This window comes from Salvia splendens, chromosome 8, assembly GCF_004379255.2.
Source record: "Salvia splendens isolate huo1 chromosome 8, SspV2, whole genome shotgun sequence".
Taxonomy (NCBI): Eukaryota; Viridiplantae; Streptophyta; class Magnoliopsida; order Lamiales; family Lamiaceae; genus Salvia; species Salvia splendens.
Window position 1 is genome coordinate 24,013,946 of NC_056039.1, and position 9,255 is coordinate 24,023,200.

General features: G+C 39.8%; 1 protein-coding gene across 1 annotated transcript; it reads left to right on the forward strand.

Annotated features, from left to right (window-relative positions):
• The first annotated feature begins 1,360 nt into the window (after positions 1-1,360).
• Positions 1,361-2,086, forward strand: LOC121745940. Its single transcript, XM_042139885.1, has one exon. The coding sequence runs from the start codon at positions 1,361-1,363 to the stop codon at positions 2,084-2,086; it is 726 nt and encodes a 241-aa protein (XP_041995819.1).
• Positions 2,087-9,255: the final 7,169 nt, after the last annotated feature.

Below are 9,255 nucleotides of genomic sequence, written 5' to 3' on the forward strand. Positions count from 1 at the left end.
GTATAGTGCGTAGGTGTATATAATTTTGTTTCTCATTTTTTTTTCCTGCTGTTGATGAGAAGGTACCAACCACCAAGGCGATTACTGGAATCATCCCTTGATATACAGAAGAACTAACACACAGTGGAGAGTCCAGGAAGTCGGCGTTGTCATCACTCGTCGCAGAGCCGCTTTAGAAGTAGCAGCAGCCACCAAGCAGAAAACACAACCACCACCACCAGAATGAACGGAAGCAGAGATGGCCGTTGTAGCTGACGACTCGGGAATCGGCTCTCTACACGCTCATGATGAGAGAGAGCCCACACATGCCATCGCCGCTACTCCGGGAATGCGGACCATCGCAATCAAATCAGGAGTACTGGCCGTTTTGTCCCATTTCTATGGCCTTTTGAAGGAATGTCCGTATGCTTTCCTGGAAGAATTCTGCAGATACTGTGATATTCAGCCCGTGCCAGCTGGATCCACGTCCGAAGATTACAGGCTTAAGGTTATTCCCTTCGTTTTGAAGGGCGATGCGGGTGTCTGGCTATCAAGGCTGCCGGAAGGATCCATCAGGACGTGGGCTGAGTTCCGTATGATATTCCTCGATCGTTTCTTTCCAACATAAAAAACAAGTGCCCTAAAAAGAGAAATTACAGAAGCCAGACAGGAGTATGACGAGCCCCTCGGCCAGTAATGGGATAGGTTCCAAGGGCTGCTTCAAGCTTGCCCTAACCACAAGCTGGGAGAGAAGGAGATCTACTCGATCTTCTATGGCAGACTCACGGTGGACAGCAAGAACGACCTCAACTGGATCCCCCTAGGGTAGAGCAAGTAAACGCCGTAGGCCACTGGAACACAAATGGCAACTGGATCCAGGGGAAGCAGAGAGATGCTCCGTTGAGGGACCACCCCAACTTCAGATGGACTGATCAGAATCAAAGCCAACCACAACAGGTACAGCCCTCTAACGGGCAGTCCAACTGGCCAGCTCGAATCTTGGATAGACCAAACACTGGAGGGAATAGAATGCAAGGAGGTCAGGCAGGTTGGTCAAGTGGACCTCAAGGGAACTAGTCAATTGGAGGACAGCCTAACTGGTCAAGCCGACAACAGGAAGGAGAATGGGGGTACCGACACCAAGCCCCTCAGTTTATCAACCAGGGAAGGCAGCCGAACAACCAGATGGTCATGTACATCCCACCACACCTACGGGGAAATCAGCACCCGGGAAATCGACAATACAACCAGCCGCGATATCAGCAAGAACACTACGGGAAATCTGACTACCCGTAGCCCAACTATAGTGGAGGACCGCCGAATCAAAGATACAACAGACACCCACGTAGAAATATTGGTACCTCACCATCCAAATGATGCAATGCGGGAAATCCAGGAGGCTCAAAAAGAGCAACGGGCGGCGTTGGAAATGCTGACGAAACAACTCTCTCAAGTTGCAGTATCGTTGGGCAAGTTAAAGGGAAATGAAGCCACTATACAACCACCTGGTCATGAGAATATTAGTGAAGTATCCCTGCGGTCAGGGAAGGTCTACCAAGGCCCCAGCCATCCTGCGATATCACCACCAACTGATTCTGGACCAAGCCGTGAGGAAGAGGGAAAATCCAGTATATGTGGTCAAGTGGAAGAAAGAGGCAAGGAAAAGGTGGGAGGAGAGGCCTTGGAAGGAGGTCAGAAGGAAGAAACTGAAATGGTTAAGCCTTATCCGTACCGTGGAATGGTGACAAGAAAAAAAGATGTCACAATCGATGTGGCAAGCATGTTCAAGGACATGGATGTAAAGGTACCGCTCTTAACGGCGTTAAAAATGCCCCCAATCAGTAAGTTCATTAAAGACTACCTGGCAGGAAAGGTCAATGAGGAAGGGAGACTGATTACAGATGAGAACGTCTCTGCCATAATCCAGAGAAGTGACCTCCCCTCCAAGAAAACTGATCCAGGAATGTTCACACTCCCAATTTCAATCGGAGACATTCAGGTAGAGCACGCCATGTGCGACTTGGGGGCATCTATCAACGTTCTGCCATACTCCATCTATTGGAAGCTGGGAGAGGCCAAGCTAGTCGACACGGATATAATGATATAGTTGGCCGACAGATCATGTATTCACCCCGAAGGAATTCTGGAAGATGTTATTGTAAAGGTGAATAACTTTCTATACCCAGCTGATTTTTTCGTAATCAAGATGACAGAACCCACGGCAAAAGAGTCGAGTGGAGTCCTACTGGGACGACCATACTTGTCCACGGCCAGCACTATCATAGACGTCCGCAATGGGACGATCAGTCTGGACTTCAAGGGAGAGCAGTATACATTCAATATCGATGAGGCCATAAAAAGGCCAGCCGACGGAGAGAACGTGTATTCCGTGGATGTAACTGAGCCCTTGGTACAGGAGTTTTTGTGTAACATCCCAAACTTTTGTGACTTCTTTTCATGTAATTGGAATTTTGGGGAATTCTGAAACGTTTGATTCTATGTGATTAAGTGCTTTGTGTGAAAAAATTGACGTGGTTATTATGGAATGACGAGCTTGAGATTTATGTTATTCCAATGTGGGGAAATAATTAATAGGATCATGCATTTATTCTTTCTCAAGTCAATTCATTGAAAAATTCGGCCCTCCCAAATTATTGAAATAGTACTTATTTTTGTGGATTTAATTAATTGTTTTGGGACATTATTCCAAATTAAATCCAAACCAATGGACCTTAAATTACACTACATGAAATTCGAACTACATCCTTTTATCCTTGGGAGTTTCGAAAATCTCCAATAGGAGATTGGATTATTTTTTTCATTTGATTTAATTGGTGCTTTATTGACTCTCTTCTTTTAAATTAAATCCAATTAAATCATACCACATATTATTTCTTCACCCAAAATAAATAGAGAGTTGGAACATTTCCTTGGCTATTTTAGCCTAATAATTTCGGCCCCTCCAATAAAATATGGAGGATATTTTATTTGTTTCCTATTTTGTGGAACCCCCTTTTATTCAAATGAATTCTCATGTCTAATTAATTAGGGATGTGAATATTTTCCTTCTATTTTTCATCCATATCACACGCCCCTTTGCATTATTTTTCCTTGTGGGAATTTAATTAATTGTTGCCTATTTTATGGGAGCCTTTTTCCTATAAAGAAATTACTTAATTTAAATCCTATTTTATTTAATTGGGGATTTAAATAATTTCCTTGTACAAATTCTCCTTAAATTTTCGGCCCCCTCCTATTATTTCCTACTTGGAGATTTAATTTAATTGTTCCCTTGTATTCATGATTTTTATTTCCTAAATTATGAATATATTCACTCCAAGTAAATATTGCTATATTTCCTTGTAATTAAATCACAAAATTTTGACTTCCCCACCTTCAAACCACACGCCTACTTTTATTTTAATTGTGGGAATTTCATTTTTTTATATATCTCCTCCAATTTAATTAATTCCTTATGTGTGGGATTTTAAACCTAACAAATAAATAGCAATTAAACAAACCCTAGCCCCCATTCTCCCTACAAAAAAATCGTCCCCTCTCTTCTCTCCATCTCCCACACGTTTTTCACTCTTCTTCCACTCTCCCATCTCCAAAAATCTTCCATTCAAGCTTATTCTTGCATCCATTGAAAGTACCTTCGAGAGTTTCCGACGGATCGCTTCGTTCTTCTCTTCTACCGATTGGTTTTTGTAAAGGAAGGTATAATTGCACACTTTTTCTTCTCCTTCTCTTTTGAACCATGTTTTGAGTCCTACATGAATGTAGAGATTGTAGGTTTGATAGATCGCAAGTTTTAACGGGAGGGAAATTGTGTGTTCATAAGAACTTGTTTGATTTTTACGTTGTTGATTGGAATCATGTGTGTTGGATTGAATTAATTGGTGAATAATATGAGTTTGTATGCAAATATGTGTATGAAGAACGTGTAAGCATGATTATGTGTTTTCGAGCATGAAAAATCGGTGGTTGTGTTGTGGAAGTTTTAAAACCCTAATCCCGAATTTGAACCAGAAATCTGTGATGCACGACCAGTGACTTATGATCGGTATTCGACCCATCAAACGAACGAATTTTGCTACGAAATTTTACTGAGTAAACTTCAAGGTGTTTTCTGTGTCTCGTGTAAATTTCAGCCTGTTTTATCGAAAAATGAATTTTTAATAAATTTTTGAAGTCTACTGCGCAAATCTGCCAGAAACGTGAGTTCTCGCCATGAATGTTTTGTTTTCTGATTGACTGACCAAATGACCTCCGATTGATGTGATTGTTGAACTATATGAAAATTTGAAGTGTCTTCTGAGTCGTTTTAAATTTTCAGCCTTTTTGGGCATCGGATGAATTTATGGTGAATTTTTCAAATGAACTGCGCAATACTGTCGGAAATTGTATGCTACGACCAGAGAGTTCAATATGTGATATGACTGACTAAATGACGTGATTTCGGTGTGAAAATTTTCATGTATGAACTTGAATGTGTATTCTGTATTGTGACCAAAATTTAGCTTCTTTTGAGGTCGGGTGAATTTATAGTGATTTTTACAAAACGGTCGCGCAGTTCTGCCAGTTTTCTGCCTAGTTAAAATATCTCTTATTTTCAAGTCTAAAAGTATTGTATGATGCATGTAAGTCCAAGGAACGTGTCTAAATGATGTGATCACGTGTGATAAATCGAAATATGTTACGATGTGTTCTCCCATCTTTGTGACGTATGTTGGGTCTGGGATTTGAGAAAAACGACGAGAGAATCGATAGGACATGCATAGTAATATGTTGTTGGGGGAAACTAATTGTGTTGTCTTTGACGAGGGTGTTGTGTAGCCATGAACTCGAGGATCGAGAGTTGCTAAGTTGGGTTGTGAATTACTAAGAGAACGAGGTGGGCTTTCTTTTCAACCTCTTTATTTTTCCGAAAAATATTATGTGGAGATACAAGGGTGGTTTAACTGTTAGGTCATGCCATGGACTGTTTTTGTTATGAGATTGTGTGCCTGATGCCTAGTTCGTATGAGTTTACTCCGTTAGGCTATATGGCTGTTTTGTGAAACGAATTCGGGTCCGAGTAGGGCCGTAAACCCTATCGGGCTGTGTACACTGGTGGGATCGTAGCCGTCCTTGCAAGTCGGCCGGTCTCATGGGCGAATAGTGTGGCCACACTTTCGTCGCACTGTGGTTGTGATTGTTGGATTGATGTGAAAAGTGGGGAGATTATTTGACTGGCCAGTCTATGAAACATTTTTGTGTTCTCGTGATATTTTCTTTACTACGTATAAAACTCGAGATCACTGGTATGGATGACATAACTATATAAATGTTTTCGGCATGAGCCCATTGAGTACAACAAGTACTCAGCCCTGCAATTTCTTTTAAAAATTTTGCAGATTGAGCGGGATGTTGCGGTGGATGTTGAGCTGGCTAAAGACCCTAGGATACGTTGTGTCGTCATACATAGGCGTGATCCTTGACTCTCTTGAACCTTATTTATCCGCTGCTATGTTTTAAATTGTGTCTTAAGACCTTAATCTTTATGTTTTTGTGTTTGAACATGTATGGTGGTGTTAGGATTTAAACGTGTGTTTACGTCGTCTTTTGAAAATGGTATTCTTCGGGATTTGAGTTAATGTTTGCTTTACTTTAGTTATTTAATTGTTGTGTTTTCTTAAGTCTAATTTTTTCGTTATCTTTTTTTTTAAGTATTTTATCTTAGGTCTTTTCAAAATAAAAATTTACCTTAAAATCTTTTAAGTAAGGTGTTCTTTTAAATTGTTGTCCATGCATGTCAGTCATGATCGCCGCGTTGTAGTACCCCTTGTTTGGGCGGTCGTGACAGAGTGGTATCAGAGCCAGGTTCTTTCGCTCTGGTCCGAGAGTCTTCTTTCACTTTAAGTCTAAGTTAGCGAACCCTTATTTGACTAGAAGTGTCACGAAGGCTCAACATCCAAAGCATCACGCTCAACCGATGAAAGTGAGGTATGTTTTAAGTTGTTGATGAAATATGAGAACGATTTATAAGATTGATGATATGATGAGGATGGTTTGGGCAAAAGAATGCATGAGCAAGTAATTACGTGATGATGTGGTTTTCATGATTGAAATTCGTGAATAAATGATGTGATGACATAAAGAAGTTGAATGTGAGCATGATTGACATGATGATCTAAACACGTGTATTATATGAAAACAATATCCTGATAGTATGAATATGTGGAATATGACAATATAATTTAAGCACGTGTTGTATGTACGAACATGATATTGTTATGGTATGATTATGTGAGACATGAGCAAGATTGGCCTGATGACTTAAGTATGTGCTATGTGTGTGAAAGTGTTATGACGTAAGCATGTGATTATGGGAATATGGTGTGTTTTACATGAAAGATGGAAATTAATGAGTTGTTTTGAGAATGTTGAAATTTTTTATAGAAAAGATGAGTAATCTAAAAATGTTGTTTCAAACATATATGTGAAGTGCATGAGTGTTTTGTTTGGAATGCAAATGTGTTATGTGTTTTGCAATATTAATGACTAGTTGTTCTAGTGGGAAAAATATTTATGTTGTGGAAAGTTGTTGGAACTTTTTGACAAAAAAAAATATCTTCGAACTTTAAATGAAAATATGTTAGTTCTTTCTTTTGAGAAAATTAATTGATCAATGGAAAATGTTGTGTTTATGAATTGTTCAAAAAAAAATGAGTTTTGACAAAAAAAATTTTACTTCGTTCGGAAATTGAGTTGTGGAAGTGTGATGTTATGTATGTTATGAGGTGCGAGGTATGATGTGTTATTCTATGGAATGTTTTATACGAATGATGAAAGTTGATGCGAACTTACGATTTAGTTTGAGTCAAAACTTTTACTTTAAAAGTGGGATGTGGAAAATTTTTAGGAAAGTGTGAAGTGTAAAGAAAATTTGTTTCAAAAGTTTTAAATATAATGTGAAGTTCGAAAGTGTTTTGCTATGGGATGTGAAAATGTGGTGTGTTTATCTTGAGGTATGAATGACGTAAATTGAAGTAGATGATGATCTATGAGATGATGAATTGTGTTGTGAACTTAGAGTACCTAAAAAATAAGCCTAGTTGACAGCGCGAATCGTAGTTCTAAGTTGAAAACTTAACAATTGCTTTTCCGAGAAATGAAACGTACGAGAATATGAGAGTTGAGGCAAACGCTTAAGTCAAGGTGCGAGACACGAAGAACCGATGCTAAGAGATATTTTCATGCAACGACAAGCGATCATACTCGCGATTTAAATTAGTATAGTTTAATCTTGTGTAAGTGGAAGCACGATAGAGATGATCTCCATACCCTGCTAAGGAGCACGAGGATGATAACCATGTCCTACGAGGATAGTCTTTATGACAGGCAAAGAATTTTATGAAGATATCGATTTCAACTATCGTTATTTGTGGCAAAGACACGAAGAATCTCAGCGTGGAATCCACAGTTCTTAGAGCAATGTTACCAGTTTCGGCTTGCAAAAGATGAACAAGGAGGTGCGACTTTAATAGCTGGAACAAACTATTCTAATCAACAGTTCTTACTTGGATTATAAGAAGTTATCTTTCAGGACCTTCCAAATAGCCGTGAGCCATTGTCTATTTAACAGCTTGTTTCATTCACCCCTTGCAAGTGATGCATATTGCTTCTTTTCCTCCATTGAGTCATAACTCACTTTCAGTTCTTGGAAAGTGGTGTTGCCTTCATAACTTTGGACACTTGGATTGATTGTAGTCTTCTTTGACCTATTATTTATACGGACCATACTTTGACTCTATGAACCTTTGCTATTGAGCTTCATTCCTAAGACTGCTTGCAGTTTCGTCCTTCAATATAATCATGTTTCACAGACATGTTTTCCTATGGGATATTCTTCTTCGAACTTTTGTTCAGCCTTTTATTTTGTCACCATGTCTGTGTCAAGTTCTTTCTTATAGAGTGAAATTCTTTTTGGTTCAGTTCATATATCCTTTCCATAATAGAACCTTTCTTTCTACAAAATGAAGTTAAGGCCTACATTTTGTTCCTTGCCTCAACAAACTTAATCCACTTGATTTTTGTTTTCAATAGCCCCTTTGACTTAGATTGCCTTTCACAAACTTATGAACCCATTGATGTGATTCTGTTAGTCCATATTATGATTTTCCTTGAACCATGATCAGTACCGCTTTGTGACAACTGTCTGCATTTCTCAATCCTCATGCAACTGATCATTTCTTTTCCTCAACCCTTTAAGTCATTATCCGTGTGGACTTTTCAAATTTGGTCATCTTTTTGGTAGCTAACTATGAGAATTGACATTTATTTGATTTCATTCCATATTCATGACCTATCTTATGTTCTTCCAAGCTCTGTGGGGATGATCATAACCAATTGTTATATTTCAAAATCGGTTCATATCCAAGTTAAGACTGTTGGACTAAAGTTTGTGTTAGGAGAGTTAAGAGTAGTAGCTCGACTTTTACACGTCATGCCTTTGGAGAACGTTGACATAATTTTGGGAATGGATTTGCTTACCGAGAACCACGCAATGATTCACTGTAAAGAGACACAGATTTCTTTTCAAACCCCTGGTGACGAGCCGACCATCTTGTATGGAATCTCCATGAACCGACGAACCTCCATAATCTCTGCTTTGCAAGCAACTACGATGATAAGAAAAGGGTGTCCGGCGTATCTGGTATACTTGAATGGGGAAGAAAAGAAAGAATTGAGAGTGGAAGACGTGGCAGTGGTGCGAGTTTTTCCCGAGGTGTCGTGGTGCGAGATTTTCCCGATGTGTTTCCCGAAGCTTTGCCAGGACCGCCACCCAACAGACAAGTGGAGTTCACTATTGATTTAGAACCAGGGTCAGCGCCAGTATCAAAGGCGCCATACCGAATGGCCCCTAAGGAGTTGGCCGAGTTGAAGGTCCAGTTGCAGGAACTGTTAGACTTGGGTTTCATTCGACCCAGTGTGTCACCATGGGGAGTGCCAGTTTTGTTCGTTAAGAAGAAGGATGGGACGATGAGGATGTGCATCGACTATCGTGAGCTCAACAAGATGACCTTGAAGAATAAGTACCCACTGCCAAGGATTGACGACTTGTTTGACCAACTTCGAGGAGCGGGCGTATTCTCGAAAATGGATTTGAGATCAGGGTATCATCAACTAAAGGTCCGACGAGAGGATGTGCCTAAGACTGCTTTTCGCACTCGTTATGGCCATTATAAATTCGTCGTGATGCCATTTGGGCTGACCAACGCCCCAGCCGTT